The sequence below is a fragment of the Sorghum bicolor genome, chromosome 4, assembly GCF_000003195.3.
Source record: "Sorghum bicolor cultivar BTx623 chromosome 4, Sorghum_bicolor_NCBIv3, whole genome shotgun sequence".
Classification (NCBI taxonomy): Eukaryota; Viridiplantae; Streptophyta; class Magnoliopsida; order Poales; family Poaceae; genus Sorghum; species Sorghum bicolor.
This window is the reverse complement of record NC_012873.2, coordinates 65,590,391-65,610,712: the sequence shown is the minus strand read 5'-3', so window position 1 is coordinate 65,610,712 and position 20,322 is coordinate 65,590,391. Positions and strand designations below refer to the sequence as shown.

Genomic DNA, 20,322 nt, shown 5'->3' with positions numbered 1-20,322 from the left:
GTGCATTTTAGTTTTAGTTTTTTTAGTGCTAGTTGCGATTGTCTTTGTTGTAGCCAGGTTTGCTTGAATTAATCAACTATGTGTGTTAGACATGTTGTGCAATAAGATGAGAAACTATATGTGCATGATTTTCATAATATATATGTTATATTTAATGCAGATGGTAACACGTAATTGGATGTATAAGGCCGATCAGCGCTCCGAAGAGTTCGTTAATGGCGTGCACTATTTTTAAGTGTGGCCGAGACAAACAAGGGGGATGGTTTCATATGCTATCCGTATACTCTTCATTCGCACTTATTAAAGTCTGATTTCAATACAAACTATATTTGTTGAACCAAGCATGGAGAAAGCAGGATTATAATGGATAAAGGTGAAGAAGAACAAGAAGAAAAATTGGACCATGGCGACATTATTGCTCAGTACTGTGGCTTCGATGATGCTGCAATGGGGGGAGATGATGATGAAGAGGTAGCGGCATCAACGCCGGGAACTATTGTCTCCTCTCCTTTTATGTTGTCTGAATAACTGTACTGCCAATTTAAATAAAGAATAAATTAAGTATAGTCATCATGTTTGGTGCCAATTTAATTTTGCATGTGACATTGATTTTGCATGGGATATGATTCGTACGTATGTGTGAGTGTGTAGGTGACTTGCATGTGTGTGTATTCGTGTTAATGAATTAATGCGTACGTGAGGAGTGGCTACGGTCCAAGTTGCAAATAAAGTAAAGGAGGGCTGTGACTTCTGTATCCCATGATTGAAGGGATTTGGCAAATTTTGTTTTTTCTTCTTCTTCAAGATTAATTAATCCAAAAAATCTATTTTTTTTTTGAGAACTCAGATTTATTTAAGATAATATCTCTTGGTAAGTAAAAGGAGTACCGTAGCATACTAGCATTGCCCTGGGAAAAAAATTTCAGTAGAGATAATTCGTAGAATGTCTCACACAACTTGCTTGCATTGCTGCCTCTTGGCATTTCTTAAAATATATCAAAACACAGCTAGCAAAGCAGTAGCATCTCAAAACACTGATAGCAAAGCAGTGGCCCACGACGAGTCTATCCTCTAGACCTCGATCTACCTTAGCAATGAACCATGCATACGAGGAGAAAAACACAAGACCTAGGCGAAGATGGTAAGGGGTTGCTCTCGGGTTAGACATGGGTGTAACCGGCCGGGCGCATTCACCGGCCTCGACAGCAAACGGCACCAAGGATAGAAGGTGTGGCCACTCGACATGCCGAGCACCTTGCGGCCCATAGGTCACGCATCCCTTAGACGCAATTCGCGACAAACGTCTAACTCGGCAGCTAGACTTTGGAAAAGAGTCTTACAGGTACTTCAATTGTGGCATGACCTGCTCATAATTCACCACGCGTATGGGAACACATAGCCAGATATTTGAAAACCTTAGTTCACATGTGCCCAGGGGCGCAGACGCATATCATGCTATAGCATACATTGAGATTTCACGTTTAACAGCTGGTGAATGAGACTACATGATTAGGTGACATGCTTAAATGGAACCAAGCTGCTTAAGCTGGGGCAGATGAAAATTGGGATGCCATAAACAAAAACTAGGATAGACTAGTAGCAAGATAAAAATCCCTCGCACTTAGGAAGACATGCTTTCCTAGCTGTAAATTAATTGGTGGATAACCTTCGATGCAGTCGACTGTAATCTGGAAGAATGTAGACAAGCTATAAGCACCAAGCCACCAAGGAATACACTTTCTGAAAAGGGAAAAAGGATACGGCATTGACTGCTTACCATGCCATTTCTAGCTTCGAACTGGTCCTTCAATCTGGAAAGAGACCTTGACAGAAGATATACGCTCAATGCCTCCACATGATTGCTGTTGCCGGTTTCATCAGAATACACACATGCATTATTCACAGATTGTCCACAGAACCGCACGGTATCAAAACTGAAATAGCGTATCTGCATGGGTAGTTCATGCACAATTGTACTATGGATTCAACAGGATTCACCTGAGGCATTTGGGAGAAGATCTGGTGAAAGAATAGGGGTGGACCTTGCAATGCATATGACAAATGACATGTCATGTACATTGTGTGACTCCTCGCCAAGTACTACCTGCAAACACCAATTTGATAAACTCTGAATATTGCCCATGTAATTCTAAATGACAGGCTCAAAATATAGATAAGACAAGCACAGCCTGTTTGATTGGTCCATCAAATAGCTTGTCAAACTTGCAAGTTAAGCCAAGCAAAAGAAATGTTTGGTTGTACTTGGGAAGATTATTACAAGAAACTTGAATAAAAAAAAAAGACATATTGCCATGGAACAAAATGACATTATCAGAATACAGGAATCTCCAAACGCAGTATACTTTCTTTCCCTGAATATACTGAGCTGTGTACCATTCTATTGAAGAACAAATGGTACTGAACCAGTTCTAGACCCATGCAAAAAATATATAAGACGAGCCACTAGCTAAATAAAGCAGTATACTAAGCTACAACCAAAAGCAAATACTGGTGAACAACTGAAGATAGCAAGGGTGCAAATGGTTGAGTAGAATGCAATATTCGAGCTGAATTTGAAGATCACTCATGCAATAAAAGAAGGATTGAGGATCGAAACTTACCACATCCCTTGGTGCCATTTCCTTGGGAATGATTGGCGAACCAAGTGTGTCTCTAACATACTGACCCTGTACAGAATAAAGTAGTTTTCATGAAAAAAGATATTCCAAAACAATAACTGTGTTGATCAACCGGTTATAACTTACTTGTGACTTCAAAATCTCTTCCAGTGTGTTTTTGTCATTGCCCACAGATTCGTAATACACATCAACTGGATCAGTAGGTTTGAGCTGAGCAGTCTTCCGTAATTTTTGGATCCTGTTCACAACCTGCACAGAGATACATATAGTAACCATATTAAAATATATATTTATCAATAAGCAACCGAGGTCCTGGACAACATTAGATATACTTTTTTTGGTGATGTTTCAGAAACAATATGCTAACACTTAGACAGAAATAGAAAACTTGTCAACTACCTCTCGAGCCACTCCAGCTTCAAACAATGACTGGTCAGTTCGTAGATCTAAAATGACTAAAACATCACCTATAACAAAAGCAACATAGGGATGTTACCAGACAAGATTAGCCAAACTAACAAGATAAAGTAGCATATTCATGACAAACCATCTCCTGCAGCGTCAATCTCCTTCTCTGACACATTTTCAGGACGCTTGAACTGTCGGACCACCTAAAAATAAAAAAGTCTACAGGTAAAATTTGTACAAATGGTTCATGCAGAAAACTGAAATAAACACCTTCTCAGGTCTAATACAAACATGTTGCACTGAAGTATTCAATGCCCAGTGGATGAGAGGGAGGGCACAAACACACTAAACCTAGAAGTTTCTTCCTTCTTGGACAGAGGGAGTATAGTCTTCTAATCATACTAGCTGAAAAACTATATGCTAGATGAAAATATTTTTAACAGCATCCAAGCACTGGAAAGTTTCCAGTCATAAGCTTATGCAGTCACCCAATGTTGAGCTGTTGACAACTGTTATTCCATCAAACCAAGGACTGCATGTATATGGAACATTACCTTAATATCATCTACCTTCAAGCAATGACCGAAGAATGAAATCTCTCCACATTTTTCAAAGGCTAAGATCTGTTCCTGAGTCATCTTCTTCACCACATTTGCTACTTTGCCCATGTCTTTTCCAAGCCTTTTTCCTAGTGCACTATGAAATACCACAAGTATTGAGCAGTGGGTGCAAATTTGCAATATTTGTGCATTGAACTAATCATACCTGAAATTGGGTTCGGCTCGCAGAGAAGCATACATCAAGGGGTCATTACATGGAGTGACAGTCTTAACATTGACTTCCTCCATGACATACTACACAGAATGAAGTAGATGTCGTCAGCATCCACCAAAGAAGATCCAAAATTTAATGAAAACTAAGAAAAAACTTGAACAAAAAATGAATGGACTGATTGATAACTGCAAAACAGTTCCATAACTTCAGAATGGAAACAAGCTCAACGATTACAGGCTTCAGTCCAACAAACCTCTTCTAGTTTGCCAGTGATGTCTTCAAGGAATTGAATGTCTGGATGCACAACCACCATTTCCCTGAAACTCAAATCAGTCACCACATGACACAGTCGAATGCTACAAAATGCAGTATGCATTTCCCCCTTTTTTATTTTAAATATCATGAAAACAAAATTTAGTATAAAACTCAAATACTGTATTTAGATCTGATTATAAAAGCTTCAACCGTCTGGATGTTTATACTTTATACAAAAACTCTTCAAGTTACATGTACAGGAGTGCAAAAACACAACTGAAATTATAAACGTTATGAGAACCACTACTACATCCAAAATTCCTCACATTTCATGATTAAGACGATATTATAAGCATGATCTACCAAAGTGATTCACATCATCACAGAAAACATACACATGCAAAAATTTTAAGGAAATCTAGGCATACTTGAGTGGTGTTTTGAGAGCTTTGTTATGCCGCTCACGAATATTACGTGCAAGATCAATGATGGTCACCATCCTATTTACACTTTGCTCAACACGATCATCTCTCTGGCAATGTAACAAAATCAACAAACAATCAAATCATAAGACAATAAGACACGATGGAATGTTTTAGATGAACAATTACCTCGCCAGTTGTGGAAGGGAACTTGCAAAAGTGAATGCTCTCCTCAGATTTACTTGACACCTTCCGCAGATTTTGATAAAGAACTTCAGTAAAGAATGGTGTAAATGGAGCCATCACCACGCAAGTTGTTACAAGAACCTGCATTTTTATAATTGATGAGTATCTTAATCAACTGGAGAAAGAAACACCTAGAAACGAAGTGTGCATCAGTGCATGATTGGAGCTTTGGATATTTAAAGGTACAGAAATAATGGACTGGGTGAAATTTGGTGTCCAGGATTGTTTCAGATGTTCAGATTAACATATCACAGTGAAGCCAAACAACAGAATCATCGCAATACCACCCTCAACTATATAAATTAGGGAGCGTGTTGACCAGATATACACTTTGCATAATATATACACTTTGCAGCAGCATTGACCAGATGATGTATGCTACTGAAAATATACTTACATGGTAGAGTGTTGAAAGAGAAACTCTGCAGTCTTCGTCTCCAGTACGTCCTTTGAACCGTTTGCGGTTCAAACGCACATATATGTTAGTAAGAGAGTCAATGTATTTTACCAAATACGGCACAACCTGCAGGGTTAATTACATCAAATGATCATAACACATAAAGAACTTACAAGGGAACTAATAATATCCAGAAAAACTGTGAAAACATTCAACCGTGTAAAGCCGATATGCATCCATCTCCTGGTGAACAAAGCTGACTAGACTTTCAGTTGCAGAGTTTATCCAGTGATCCAACACATTGGCTGAATTCAGAAGTACCGCTTGTTCCATCGGAGAAAATGAGGCAAGACCCTCCAATTCCAGTCTCTTTGCATTTTGGACAAAGAATCTGTATGCATTATACCATGGGAGGAAGACATATTTTACCTGATAAATTAGAGCATGTTAAATCAGGGGGTCATGTACATATTCTTTTCCTAAAGATAGCAATTATTGATAGCTTTGAGTAAACGAAATCATGTGATTTATGCAGACCTGTAGACCTGCCAAAAGATAATAAGAAAGCACTGAGTTTTCAAGAAATCATCTTACAACATCATAGACACCACTGCTTTTGAATCGTAGAGACTCTGCACGTACAACTGGAGAGTTTATCAAATATAACCGCAAAGAATCCTGAAACAGAACGAATTTCATTCTAATTACTAATTCCAAGTTTGCAACTCAGAGTCTATTGCATCTATCTTCCAGTAATAGCCATTGATTTTTTTTTTCAATGCAAGCAGCCAAGCACCACATACCGCTCCATACTTGTCAATGAGACCTTTGGGTGAAGGATAGTTATTTTTACTCTTGCTCATTTTCTTTCCATCCTCAGCCAAGACAAGACCATTGCATATAAGATTCTTAAATGCAGGCTTCCCAAACAGTGCTGTTGAGAGAACCATCAGAGTATAGAACCTGCAGTATCAAAGAACATCATAAAGGCGAAATACCCATTATTAATAAGTATGGCATGAATCTAAGTGTATTAGTTATGGTTACAGGCTTTCAGCGCCATATATATATTCTAGACCAAAATTATTGAGATTCTATTGTTAGCAGCCTTGGGAGGAACTAATATATAGGATTAAACAAAACGGAAGTATAAGAAGTAGATCAGATTCAAAAATGTAGATCAATGCAGGTTAAGGTTACACATTTTGTAATAAGGACATGAAGTGTAAAGGACATGAGTATAAAAAGTGAAAGAAACTAGGGGGGATTTTAGTGAAAAAAACTTGATGTGCATGACAATAAACAAATGGAGTGAGGTCAAGCACATAGTAAATTATTCATGTTTTCTGCACAGACAAAGAAGCAGAGTTTTGTCAGCAATATGTGTGCTTGTCGTGTAGATGTCCAGGTTCTTGCTAGTGTCTAGATTCATAGACATTAGTGAGCAGATTTCTAGCTAATAGTTAATGAGAACAATAGGCTATCACCAGGCGAGTAATGCATGTATTAACTTGAGGCTACCACAACCATGTTTCTTGCCATAACTCTGCTATATAGAGAGAACAAAACCAGAAAATCTGCAAGTCATTAGGTAGAGCCATAGAGCAAGCTCTAGGAAGTATAAATGGCCAGTTCTTAATTCATTTCTCAGAATCCGTACAAGTATGACATAAGAAACATGCATAGCATATAATCATGAAACATCACCACTGGCCATAATTGAAGAAACTGAAGGAAGAAAATGGACCCTCCAAACATCACTGCCTAATGAAACTAATTATATAACTCATATTATTCTGAAAGAGAGTAACGAACCATCCACGGGTTTGATCCAAACCCTCTGCCACAAAATTGCCAGGAAAATTCTTTTCAAACAGTTCCTGATTCTCAAATGGATAATGAATGTAGGCATATGGCATTGACCCACTTTCAAACCAGCAGTCGAAAACCTGGGTAACAACCATAATTAGTGAACCATTTCAAAACTGAAGACATTGATATGCCCCAATATTCACGTCAATGGTATTGACAAGCCAAGTTTTCACACACATAAAAAAGGGTGTACGCAATGCTGAAAGCTCCCACACAAGATGGGCCGCGAAAGGGAAACTCTTAAAATGAAGAGCTCTGATTAAGAAAAGGCCAAAATAGATTTTTAACCTAACAACACAGCAGAGATTAGGTACATCATTTCAGCCATCTTCTTGGACATCACTGCTTTCAATCAAATTCAAACTTGAAAAGGAAACATACATATTACCAATGACTTCAGCAGAACCAAGGTAACATCTGATGCTACAGCAATCTAAGCAAATAAGAGAAGGCATTTCTCAACCTAGACAACTAAAAACCTTGATTGATATGTATCTCCTAATGACATGTCTTAGCGACTGGAGAGAGTATTTAAAACAACAGAAGTTTGTTTTTTTAGACCAAATTGCTACAGCTGATCATATTACAGATTACTAGAAGCAAACGCCAACACTTGAATCATCTCGAGTCTATTACGCCAAAACCTCATTTCCACCTATCTTCCATCTAAATATCTTAATGCCTAATAGAAAGCTATTATCAATAAGAAAAATGTACCAAAACATCAGTGTAAAGTAAGATGTACATGTTCGAGTAAAGTAAGATGTGATGCAAATAAGAATCAGTATGGTTCCAATGAAACTTACATCATCAACACGTTTGAGCACCCCAAACTCAGGTCCTCTATTAGAGGGAATTGTAATATCATCAACATAGTGTCGGTGAAGATCAGTGACCTGATAATATGTTTAGAAAGAAAAATCAAAGGTTACTAAGACAAGTCTAGAGAGATATCAGGACAACATTGAAATAACAAGTCTCTATTATTAGCCACAAGAAATGTCTAAGCACCAAAGAACAAGAGAACGTAAAAAATTAACCATTGTCTCAAATCTTAATAAAGATACTGTGAAATCACAATAATATTTATCCAAATAATTGAATTCATCTTGCACAGTACCAAGAGGATGTTACCTTGACTCCAGATAACTTTTCAAGCTTCTCGATAGAATCCATCACAACAATTTCTTCACCATCTTGACTCATCCACAGTGGAAGTGGAGTACCCCAAAATCTAGTTCTGCTAACAGCCCAATCACGAGCACCTTCAAGCCAGTTGTGAAATCTTTTTTCCTGCAGGAAACCATTGTTAAAGAATAAAGCAAGTTAAAACAAAAACCCTTTGTAACATCCTTCATAAATATATGTTGTTATTGAACACATGAACTCTCCAAACAAATTCATGATGACACTTCAGGTCAGGTATGTTAGTATGTATCTATTACAAACAATATGACAACAGGAAGTAAGATTAGAAACATGGGACAGAAACAGAACTCAGATGGCAAAACAACTTATGCCTTATCTAAGCTAAGAGTGGACCAATGCAAGCACATATGCAAATGATTGTGAAGTACACTATCCCAAGAGTAAATGGAATCCACTAAGATATGCACAAGTACAAATCACATGTCAGCCACTCATCACTGGGAATAAGCTCGTTGGGGCTTTGTATTGGATTTATCATAATGAGGAAACACTACAAAATATTGATTTAATGCTCCCCAACACGAGTTCTAAAGCACATGCCAGACTTAGTTTTTTCTGACCAAATGAAAATACTGCCTGCCACATTCCTCGACTTTCTGGACTTGGTACTTGGTAGGGTTTAGTCACTGCAAAAACATTCCATCAGCACTAATCTAGTTGTTCTTGAGATTCCAGAAACATATTTGAATGTTATGTCACCAAGGAAACTTTTTATACTACTAGTTAAGGTGCTTCCAAGAGCTCCTACGAAATAGCAACTAGCTATCTTCAAAGGATTTAGCTCAGAGCATCTCGAGGAGTGCCCATATTCAACATGCTATTGTAAAAAAGAACATTTATGCACAAAAAATCTCATCCAACAGTAATCCTATCCAGCATCCTAAATTTAGTGGCACCCTAAATCATCCTCCTACCTGGAGTCACTCCCCCCATCCACTCTATCTTAAAAAAAGTAGGAGGCAGATTTTAGAGGAACTGCTGTGGATAAAAACAATTTAGGGTGGATTATGAGACATAGAATATCTAATTTTATGTGGACTTTTGGAAATGCTCATAAGCAGATCCTTGTCTAGACTGAATTTTCAGGTACTGATTCCTAATGGTTCATTATGTTGAATCCCTGATCAAAACCCTCCTAGTTTTTACAACTACCTGTAGACAATCTGGACTTAGTTTCATTTATATCATATTTACAAAAATAGCCAGAGTAATGTCGAGGTTTTATCAATTGATACCAGTATTCTCCTGCGACAATTCATCCACAAGTGAATTTTAGATGATACTTGCGATTAGATAGCTAAACAGTGCACACTACCAAAAGATGGATGTTTAAGACTGGTAGCAGAACTTGTGGAAAGAAACTAGAATAATTCATTCTTTATTGATAAAACTGATGCACCAAGATTCTTTACATATAGAGCTAGCCTAGCAATCAAATAACTCAAACGTAAATGCTCAAATCTACTCCCTCCACTATTTTTTTTCTCGAATACATAGGAGAGCTGTGTATCATTATATATTAAGAAGAAGAATGAGTCTTAGGTGGCTCATACAACCCCTTAGGGCATGCTCAGTACAGCAGAAAATCACCGAAAACAAACTAAGTATCCCTCCTCTAAAATTGGTAGGCATATTTCGTTTCATTAGGACAAGACTATGAACAACAATTACTCTATTAGTATGCCATTAATGTGATACACAAAAATCATAATCACAAGTATTTTTTTTTTCAGTACAAAACTATTGCATCAATTTTTATTGAAAAATGCATTTATCAATAAAGAAGTTGTTAGCCAAAGGCTCGCCCTATCGAAACAAAATACACATATTAATCTCAAATGGAGGGAGTAATCTGATGCCCTTAGTTAATCTTATCTTATAAGAAAAGTACAAAATCTGTAATTAAGGAGCTACTATATTTGGTTGCTAGCAACACACCTACTTGGCCTGGTTGAGCCTTGAACCATGCCATGGCATACATCCACAGGTCCTTCAACAAGCACATTCCACATAACTTTATGTCCAAAAAAATAAGCCTACTAACCCAATGTAATGGATGCAAAGAATGTCCTTTCCTAATTATCTGTGTGCCTTAAATACATGTCTCCATGCAATATACTTCCATAATCACAAAACACAGAACCTCTATGGAGATATAGCTAGCCAACATGAGATAATCTCATAGCCATCTAAATTCCAACATGGGTCTCAAAATACAGTTAAGGGCTATCAAGAGTGCCTGCACACAGCGTTTTTCCATACAATGTTTTCTCCTCATGGCATTGTCAGGACTCAGGAGCAGAAAGCCATAAAATACCTTAACAAAGTCAGGCACCCAGTAGGTCTCCTTGTTACATTCCAGCAACTGGTCCTTAATCTTCTCAACCTTAACAAACCTACAGCAAAGCTCTTTCAGGGTATATCCCCCAAATAGAAACAAGTAACGCAGAAGGAAGACCATAATGGAAGTAATCAAGTAAAGGGCAGATGAGCTGAGGTAGCATGGTAACATACAACAATAATAACAAAGCCATTTAGCCCAACCAAAGCTGGGGTAGGCTAGAGAAGAAACCAAACATGAGCCACAAACAAAAAAGGAAAAACTCATATAAAGCATTGCTAATGGAAATATTCCTAGTAGGGGATAAAGAAAACAAAAATCGCTCAAAAGGTTGGTTTATTTTGTATACACTATAACATGATAAAAAATCATAAACAGATCAATCATGTCATAAGCGAAGTTGGTAATGGACAGGTTTGTCAGGTTATCAGAACAAGAAGATGCATTGGTACTAACTTGAAATCAAGCCGAATAACAAAATCATAAATTATCAGCATATGGACAAAATATATATGCGCAGCAGTAGTAGAAGGTTACCAGCTTGGAACAGCCCGATAAATAAGAGGAGTACCCGATCGCCAACAAAATGGATAAGAGTGCTCAATACTTCCTTTACTAACAAGTCTTCCTTTATCCTGTTCATGTAGTTTATCACTTTTCAGAGTACAGTCCTCAGGGAAATAAAAAACAGCTGGTCATATTAGCATTGAAACATGGCATATTTTAGCATCTTATCTTATCGAATTAGTGAATGAAATTTGTAGATAAAGGAATGCTGGTTGGGAAACTAGAAGCAAAGGTCATTTAAAGACTAAGATGGGATATCAGTCCATGGAGAACTGAAACATCAACTTGCCTTAACAGCACTGATGATATCCTTGTCAGCTTCCTTGACATATCGCCCTTTAAAATCAGATATTTTTTCAATAAAGCATCCATCGTCATCAACAGCAACAACAAGTCCAGCAGTCTGCATGTGAGGCCATCAGAAAGGCTAAAAATAGAAAGAAAAAAAACTAAAGCAAGGTCATGCTTGCATAAGCAGGAACAGCTGGCAAGAGATACAACGTACAAAAAGATGCAATAAAGCAAGTCATACTAGATAATGACCATTCTTCCAAATTGGGAAATAATAGCAAGAAATCAGTTAGAACCATTGCATCCCATCACCTAAGATGGTTTGCATCAATCAAAGCAGCATGACAAGTATATCCTTCATTGATAATAAACAATGTTGTGGCAAAAAGGGAAATGAATGAAGTTCCAGAATTCAAGACAAACTATGAACATTATTAGGAAAATAATGAACTAAGCTCTAGCTCTATAATCAGATTCAAATGTGCATAGCAAGTAATTCACGGATCTAAAACAAGAGTTTTAGGGGGAAAAGATATATTCAAGAAAGGAAATATTAGAAAAAATGAGCATTTATGTTGTATCCTTAGAATTGCAGCATGCTGATGGATGCACTCCTAGTGCCAATAGTGGTAAAGGGTGGAGACAGAACACTACCATGCCCCTTTCCCAAAATTGTCCTACTGTCAGATCGTCATTGGGTGTCATTTTAATTAAATAGATAGCGGTATTCCCCCATGTTTCTGAAATGGAGATTCCTGGTTTAGCAATCTTCCCATTTTTCTCAACCCTGAATAACTTAGCCTTAGCGCATCAGTTAGTGAGGATATACATGAATCAAAGAAGAATAAATCCAACCTCAATTATCCCAGAAGCAAGGCAAACACGATGATCGTCTTCACCAAAAGCAGGAGCACAATGGACAACACCAGTTCCACTATCATCCATGACATAGTTATCCGCAATCACTCTAAAAGCCGTCTCTTGAAGTTCGATGAAAAAATCAAATAGAGGAGTATATCTGTGACCAGAAAAAAAAAAGGCAACAGCCATAAGAATGAAAAAGCTCCAGATACATACTCCAGTAATTCTTCGCTATCACATGAATGAATTTGAGATTCCCTAACAATCTTCAGCAATTAAGACTGAAGGTGCTTGGTAAATGAATAATGTCCAGCACCTACAATACTTCAGTAGACTATGGAGTGGAACTGTTGTTAGAGTGGCTATATCAATGCAAGATATTAAAATGCAGAAAACTTTTCTTAAATTGCAGATGAATGTCCAAGTCCAAAGCTATATGGAGTTATGAACTTAGCTCAGAGCAGCAACACCTTACAAAACAAACCAGTGGCTAACAAAAGGATAGCAGGAAGCTAGTCTAAGGAAGAGCTTTGTATTCCAACCACAACTTGAGTAAATAGAACTGGAAATTCTAATTCACAAGTTCTACTTAACCCTTACTGAAGTGGAGGTAAGTGACGATACATGTAATGCAAATCGCATTAACATAATGGTGCGGATATCATATACAATGGAAATAAGGCCAACGACATGATATATCAAAATTTGAAAGCATACTCACTTTAAGCCAACCAAGGATGACCCAGGAATCTTTGCCAACAGCTCATATGATTCCTTGTCCAAACCATCCTGAACAGCTTCAGTATTGCTTCCCTTTGAAGGTGTCTGCTTCTTTCCTGAAGCTTTGGCCTTAACTGGTAACTGTCCAAGCCTAGATTCCGCAATAATATATACTGCTCCATTTGACTTGTCTTTAACCTATTTGTGCACAGTAAGTGTCCTCAACAGAATATAACAAAGAACATGTTACAAGTACCAACCTTTGCATACGTGAGATTGGCATTAACACACAGCGCTAGGTTACTCGGAAGTGTCCAGGGTGTTGTAGTCCATGCAACAAGAGCTGAATTATCCACATCACCAACAATAGGGAAGGATACCATCACCGCCAGGTCATGAACAGTCTATGATACACCTTAATCAGTTACTATAAACAGCGACGACAAATAAAATTAGCTGTAAGGCATGACCAATAACCAACCCTATGTTCCTTTGTTGCCTCAAAGTTTGACAGTGCAGTTTTGCATCCTGTGCTGTAAGGCATGACCTATAACAAAAACAAAGAGTTCACAAAGTTTTAAGGAATGCCCTGCAATACAGTGAACAAAAATATAACTTAGATGCATTTCCTCATTTTATATAGATAGGATAATTTGTAATTTCGTATTTCCAGGTAGTCTATTTGTTTCTTGTTCTTCTCTTCTTTCGAGAACGATCAAAAGGCAACTTGTACAAAAATAATACTTTCTGTACATTAGCAGCAACTACAGTGCACAGATAACCCTACAAGCCACACATAATTCCTAAGATTACAAGGCCAAGATCATCAAATTAGAAATGGCATTCCCTTGCCTTACAGAAACAATATTTAAAGCGAGCTAAAAGTTCATATATAAAATTGTACATAGATCTAAACAATCAAAGCAGCATGTCAGCATATAACAGTAAAAATATGTAAGAAAATGTACTTCTCGCATTGAGTTCCCAATTCACTGAATGCTAAGCTTGTCAAATCAAACTAATAAATTCACTGAATCCTAGACTTGTCAAGCTTTGTACAACTCAGAATTATGAGAGCAGACTCGAAAATTAGCTATGAGTGAGGTTAGAGATGCGACCTTGAAGCCCTTATAGATGAGGTCCTTCTCCCACAGCTGCGCAAACACCCACCAGACGCTCTCCATGAAGTTGAGATCCATGGTCTTGTAGCCGTCCTTGAAATCAATCCACCTCCCCGAGCGCGTGACGACGGCTTCCCACTCAGAGACGTACTTTGTTACGATGCTGCGGCAGGCCTCGTTGTACTTGCCGATGCCGAGGTCGAGCACCTGCTGCCGGTTGGTGATGCCGAGCGAACTGTCGATCTCGAACTCGACGGGGAGGCCGTGACAGTCCCACCCGAACCGTCGCGAGACGTGGCGGCCCCACATCGACTGGTGCCGGGTGACCACGTCCTTGATGGTGCCGGCGAGTATGTGGCCGTAGTGGGGCAGGCCCGTGGCGAACGGGGGTCCGTCGTAGAAGACGAACTCCTCACCGCCCTCCGTGCGTCGGAGCTGCTCGTGGAAGGCGTCTAGCTTCGCCCACAGCTGGAGCACCCGCTCCTCCTGCTCCGGGAAGGAGAAGTCCTTCCCCTCGCACACGTCGTCCATGAGCTCAGATCCGGCAGTCGCGGCGGCGGCGGCGGCGACTAAGGGGGCTGGTTCGAGCGAAGGCGGTGGCGGTGGCGGGAAGGGTAGGGTATAGGGGAAAAAGAGGGTTTAGAGATCACGCCGGAACCGTTCCGGTTTCTAGTCTGAAACACAAGAATCGCTTCCAAGTTCCAAACGGTGGAGTATCGCTTCTCCGGGAATCATCCTGTAACGTTTCTGGTTTTTATACACTCCTTAGATTAGATTAGATTAGATTGAAACGGCAAAAGGCTGGTTTCGCATGAGAATCACTTTTGTTTCTCTATCTATGTCCATGCTGAGTTGTAATCTTTTTTTTTTTGGGAACAAATTAAAATGGGTTGTATTTAAAGTTATTCTTTGCCCAAAAACTTTCTATTTTTTTTAAAAAAATGTACTTTTCTTTATAGGAAAAACTTGACTCGACCTGACAAGCCAGAGATGGGTCCGGATCAGATTTGGGTCTTGATTTTTTACCTATATAATCTAATTTATAACTCTAAATAATTTCGGGTTAGGCTCGAACCAAAAAATTTTGACCTGACATTTTTTTTCTCTGAATCGACTTCACTTGGTATCTAATCAATCTCATTTTTAAGGATGCATTAGTAGGGAAATTACCTTTTCTTTTCCGCGGATATAGTAGCATCAAAGAACCCATGAAAATACCTAGTGCAAATATTCTAAATGTTTATATTTTAATCATTTATACTTTATGAAGACTCATGTAACGTGGCTGCAAACAGTAAGTATCGTCTTTCACAACGGGACAACAGAGTGGAGTTTTCTTCTTTCATTATTTTGTGCCCATTGCATCGTATTCGCATAATTCTATTTAAAAAAAATCAGTATTCACATATATTATTACAGGTGTAGGTAAATGACGTGGGTGTAGCCACGGAAATTGAGCCAGGGAAAAGGAAAATCTATTATTTATTTATACTATTGGTCTATTGCGTTTCACTTATTTCCTAAAGTTTATATGGAAGCTACAGCCCCGCAAGTCCTCGACACAATGAGACCACCGTACCGTATGGCGTCCCGACCGACGGTAGAAGAAAGAAGCCGCAGAGCACGACGACGAGTTTTACAGCACGGAACCGAACGACGACGCAAGATGCATTGTGATCATCATGTTACAGAGCGTACAAGAACAGGTGAAGAGGCTTGCTAGTTGATAGAGATGAGGCACAGCAGTTCATCGCATCAAGGCGGCGGAGGGCATAGGGATATTGTGCGGCCACTTCATGATGCTTCCCATTCTTAGAGTTATACTTCTATAATAATATGTCAGGCTTCTTATATAAGTAGTAAACCTTGCAAGAACGTTGCCCTGTTACTATAGTTTATATATGTCATGTCTAGAAGCGCATATATGTGCTCCCTCACTTCACTTCTCCCTTTCTTCTGTCTGGACCTATGCCTCCCTATTAAGGTCTTGTTTAGTTGTGAAATTTTTTTGTATTTCGCTATTGTAGCACTTTCGTTTTTATTCGACAAACATTGTCCAATCATGGAGTAACTAGTCTTAAAAAATTCATCTTGTGATTTACAGACAAACTGTGCAATTAGTTTTTGTTTTCATTTATATTTAATGCTTCATGCATATTCTATAAGATTTGATGTGACGGAGAATCTTGAAAAGTTTTTGGTTTTTTGTGGAAACTAAACAAGGCTTAAAGATATGTTGACTCGTCTACTCTTATGACTAGGTATGGTTTCTTCAAAGTTACATTAGTTAACTTGTCTTTATCATTATACTCCTGTAAGACCTATCTTTTACACCCAACGCTTCTACTCTGCTCTCTCGAAGAAACCATACCTAAGCCTAAGAAAATGCTGTGGGTGATGGACCACATCATAGACAATAATGCCAATATTACAAACATTGAGTAAAAAGTCACGCCCATCGTTGAACCGAGCACCATAGCATCCCCACATAACATACTTTGTTGTTTGGGATATAAGGTGATTTTTACATAAATGGCACAAATCTTGACCTTCACTTTTGGGGAGTTCTAAAAATGATTTTCCATGGTAGTTTCAATAGAATAATATAAAAAACATGTTATAACATAGGGACAAGTCGTTTTTGCCCATCCAACTATTGCATGACATTGGTTTTGGACATGCAACTCTTTGACCACGAAACTATCAACACTAGAAAAATCTATCCATCTAACTATTTAAAATGTGTTTTTGCACATTCTAAAAACTATAGATAATTCCTTTCAAATAAAAAATATGAAGCTAATACCAAAGTTTTTTTCTAAAAAATAATGTGTCTATCAATTAATGCTAGTTTTGAGTCATTTAGATCTTTTGTAGTTGTTACAAGTGTTTATTGCTCTTAGTCATGGAAACTTTTTATTTAAATCATTATTTTGTGATATATTAAACCTAGAGATCGAAATTGCAACAGTTTTATGAGTCCTGTCAACGTTTTCTTTGTTATAACTTAATATTTTCTAACAAATTTTGTGAAATTAATACAACAATGGTTGGCTACTAGATAGCAACCCCTACCCCATGAGCACGGTTGATTAGCCAACTGTCGATTCTTGTAGTTTCCCCATGCGGATCCTCAGAAACCACGAGGGATAAGGCCACACATTGTGCACCATCCTCGCATTCTAAAGTCGAGGAGCTCTCCGTGCTTAGCTTCTCCGCCTTGCCTCGCCGCCCGACGCCAAGATTCGTTGCAATTCGGTTCCGTGCCAATGGAGAAATTTGCCACCAGGTTGAATTGACAGGGACTGTTCAAGTATGTGCATTGTCACGCAGGTCTCCAAACTAATTGCTGCTTCAGCGTCACCAAGGCATACGCGGTTAGTTCATGATGCTTCCCACTCCAAGAGCCACTCGCCTACTTCTATCCCTTACCATAAATCCATCCATAATATATGGTACTAACACATTATTGTCCAGAAAAAAAGAAGCCACACACCGAACAAACTTGCTAGCAACAACAGCTCATCCCTGTTCCCGATTATGTGTGTCATGTCTCCTTTTTAAAATACGGTAAAAAGGGGGAGACACGACATATATAAAATATTGTTAGTTTCCTATGTGAATGGTTATTGTGGCTTTTGCCTTCCCCCTTTCTCCTTCTCTTGCTCAGCCGGACCTAGCTATGCTTCCCTATTTAAAGGGAAGTTGATCCTGCTTTTGGTGGGTCATGAGTTGTAAGATCATCTCTATGTGTCCTAGTACATAAACGGTTTTGACTATGACAGGGATTTTTTTTCACCAGTGTTTCATAAAAGACAAACGTCAGTAGAAATAAAACTTAATTTGGGCCATGTGGAGATACTGTACATCTATACTCGGGTTATCGCTACGCAACCCAAGTAGGTGGAAATATTAATGTATCTATATTTTTGCTCCCCTAACGTACTTGTCCCTATGGATTTGAATCCATAAGTAAGGGTACCACTTCATGTACCTATTTTGATTCCCTATTTTTTTAGAAACAGGAGGGAGTTAGAGATTCCCTACTGGTAATTTATTGAAAGTAACCTAGAAAGTTATAAGGAAAAAACAACCATGAGCACAAAAGGGAAAGAAGGCAGGAACATAGGTTCAAGAATCAAATAAAGGCACACACAAAATTACACAAACTGTTCCTATTTTGATAGATAATAATGGAAGAATTCACTAGGGTGTAAATTGTACAGTCTGACACATACTGAGACCTTCAAATTAAGTGAACCGGGATGCAATGCATGGCGCCTTCCTGTCACACAGGCCAGATAGATGAGCACGGGCCACTGCCTGCTGCAAAGATAGCAGGGAAGAGGGATAATAGTGGTGCATACTCTCTCTATATAGAATTTAGAAATCGTTTTACACCAGGTTTGAGTTAAAATATTAAGAATATAAATCATCAATAACTTTTAAATTGTTGAGTTTACAAATGTGAAAATTATATAAATAAATTTGTCTTGAAAAGTACTTTTATAAAAGTATACATATATCATTTTTTCTAAATATTTTATAAGAATAAGAGGTCAAAGTTGTGTTTTAAAGACCGTGTCGCTGTTCTAAACAACTTCTAAATTCTATAAGAGGGAGTATATATTAAGAGGGAGATCCGCTAGGTTCTAATGCCATGATTTCCCGTTTCATAATGAATTATTGTTTTAAACAGCAAATTGTATAATTTTCTATTGACCCATCTAATCTAATATAACTATTTACACTGAGTAGTGATTAAATTACAAAAGTCTGCCCACAGCAAGTTTCATTTAAGGTGTTTGCACTGATTTTTTACGCTGTGCAGGTATCATTAACCATAGCGTTTCATGGGTGCGGCAGGTGTTGGGGTAAGAACTGATCATATGCCAACAAGCAACAGGTGAGAGCATTCAGAAGCTTTCGTATTATTCTTGTTGTATCAAGAACACCTTCCATGGATCTCCCTCTCATGATCTCACCACGGCACGGGTGACCGTGACACTCATCTGCGTCAACTCCCTTCCACTGCTCCAAGAGTATTCCCTGCCCATGCTTGTGGTGACAGACTGACAGGGCACTTGGCAGCCACTGAGCTGCATTATCCGGTACCTTGTGAGCCAGTGAGCCTGCGAGACTTTGAGGCATTGTTTAGTTGATCTCAAAAATCAAAAACTTTTCAAGATTTTTCATCACATTGAATTTTGTGGTATATACATGAAGCATTAAATATAGACGAAAACAAAAACTAATTGCATAGTTTGTCTATAAATTGCAAGACGAATCTTTTAAATCTAATTATTCCATAATTGAATAATGTTTATTAAATAAAAATAAAAGTGCTATAATATCAAAATTTAAAAACTTTTTAGATCTAAAGAAGGCCTCAGGCATCAGACTAACCCTGATGGTGCTTGCATGTCAAAACGCCACCCTGTGCAGTGAGCTGGGCTCCCCGTCAAAGTTTTTCTAAAAAAAATTATAATTTCTGACTCGGCCTCTGCTGTGACCCTAAATGATATGAGCGGCGAGTTCTACTTCCACATCAATTTAAAATTTTTCAAAATTTTACATCACATCAAATCTTTAGACGCATACATAGAGTATTAAATATAGACGAAAATGAAAACTAATTAGTAATTACACAGTTTGGTCGAAATTTACGAGACGAATCTTTTGAGTCTAATTAGTCCATGATCGGACAATAATTACCACAAACAAACAAAAATACTACAAACATTGTCCAATCACGGAGTAACTAGACTCAAAAGATTCATCTCACAAATTACATGTAAACTGTGCAGTTAGTTTTTATTTTCGTCTATATTTAATGCTTCATACATGCGACGAAAGATTCGATGTGACGGAGAATCTTGAAAATTTTTGCGAACTAAACAAGGCCCAAGTAAACACGGCCTAACCCAACCATGGCAACATTACCTGCTATCGGCCTTTCACAGGCTGACTAGATCAGTCGGCCCACCATTTGCCGACAGGGACCTGTCCTAGGCATATCGGCTACTGAGCTGCTCCTTATCGGTCTTTGAGCGGCCGACAGGCTAGAATATGCCAAATTTTTTTTTATAAAAGCTTCTAGATTTGTAATTAATCATTAAAAATATTGTTTTTTAAAAAATAAATCTAACCATTTTTTATGAAAAAAAATCTAACTATTTTTCATGCTACTAACTAATCT

The 20,322-nt window shown here is 38.2% G+C and overlaps 1 protein-coding gene across 1 annotated transcript; it reads right to left on the bottom strand.

The window, feature by feature from the left end:
• On the bottom strand, window positions 1,337-14,856 carry LOC8082695 (isoleucine--tRNA ligase, cytoplasmic). Its single transcript, XM_021458497.1, has 27 exons — window positions 14,121-14,856; window positions 13,484-13,549; window positions 13,263-13,406; window positions 13,004-13,200; window positions 12,277-12,439; window positions 11,420-11,533; window positions 11,101-11,198; window positions 10,540-10,618; window positions 8,148-8,306; window positions 7,820-7,909; window positions 6,957-7,090; window positions 5,945-6,104; window positions 5,736-5,819; window positions 5,358-5,570; window positions 5,142-5,267; window positions 4,688-4,825; window positions 4,505-4,608; window positions 4,075-4,138; window positions 3,813-3,901; window positions 3,602-3,743; window positions 3,187-3,250; window positions 3,039-3,106; window positions 2,766-2,888; window positions 2,622-2,687; window positions 1,999-2,104; window positions 1,778-1,862; window positions 1,337-1,688 (listed from the first exon to the last, which is right to left on the bottom strand). Exons 1-26 carry the CDS (start codon window positions 14,652-14,654, stop codon window positions 1,843-1,845), a joined length of 3,345 nt encoding a protein of 1,114 aa, XP_021314172.1. The 5' UTR covers window positions 14,655-14,856; the 3' UTR covers window positions 1,337-1,688; window positions 1,778-1,842.